General features: G+C 30.8%; 1 protein-coding gene across 2 annotated transcripts in view; it reads left to right on the top strand.

Moving 5' to 3' along the window:
- LRRCC1 (leucine rich repeat and coiled-coil centrosomal protein 1) overlaps positions 1-396 on the top strand; it is a 41,613-nt gene extending 41,217 nt beyond the window's left edge. For both annotated transcript variants that reach the window (XM_045286414.1, XM_004697488.2), the window contains one exon: positions 181-396. In XM_045286414.1, coding sequence (XP_045142349.1) covers positions 181-303 — 123 coding nt within the window. In that variant the 3' untranslated portion in view covers positions 304-396. The remainder of the gene's footprint in view (positions 1-180) is intronic.
- The last annotated feature ends 212 nt before the right edge of the window (positions 397-608 follow it).

Raw genomic sequence — 608 nt, 5'->3', positions numbered from 1 at the left:
ACACTTGATCTCAGCCAAAAGGCCGAGAAGCGATAACATTTTATTAAACTTCTTTGCTAAATGAAAGCCACAATTTGAAAAGTGCACAAAAATAAATGTTTTCATGTGGGTTTTTTTTCCCATATCCAATTTTAAATAACTTTTTGAGAAATTAAAATGTACATTTGCATGTTGATTTAGGTTTACCAAGTTGAAGAAGAAATGCGTGGGCTTCTGGAAGAAACAAGCAAAAACAAAAGATCTTTGGAAGAAAAAATTAGGCAACTTGCTTGTGCTCTGTGTGAAATTCAGCAAGAACTGTGATGGCCTGAGAACAAAACTACTGGAAGTGGACCAGCACCCTACTGTATAAAAATGATTAAATATTGTACAAGTAGTAACTGTATGACTTTGAAATGTCTCTGTCTACATTCATTCTGAATATACTTTAAAAGACTTGTGATCAAGTATTTATTAATTGTATATACAAGTTTTTATAATAAATTGTTAATACTTGTATGTATTAGAAAAAAACTCAGAAAAACCAGACTTAAGACACTTGTTTTTGTGCTCTACATTATTTGGTAATTACATATCGGACCATAAATATGTGACTGAAATCTAAGATT

Source organism: Echinops telfairi, unplaced genomic scaffold (genome assembly GCF_000313985.2).
Source record: "Echinops telfairi isolate 266 unplaced genomic scaffold, ASM31398v2 ScPeMD7_1;HRSCAF=3_0, whole genome shotgun sequence".
Lineage (NCBI taxonomy): Eukaryota > Metazoa > Chordata > Mammalia > Afrosoricida > Tenrecidae > Echinops > Echinops telfairi.
Note: the sequence above shows the minus strand (reverse complement) of the source record. Positions and strands in the feature narration are given on the sequence as shown.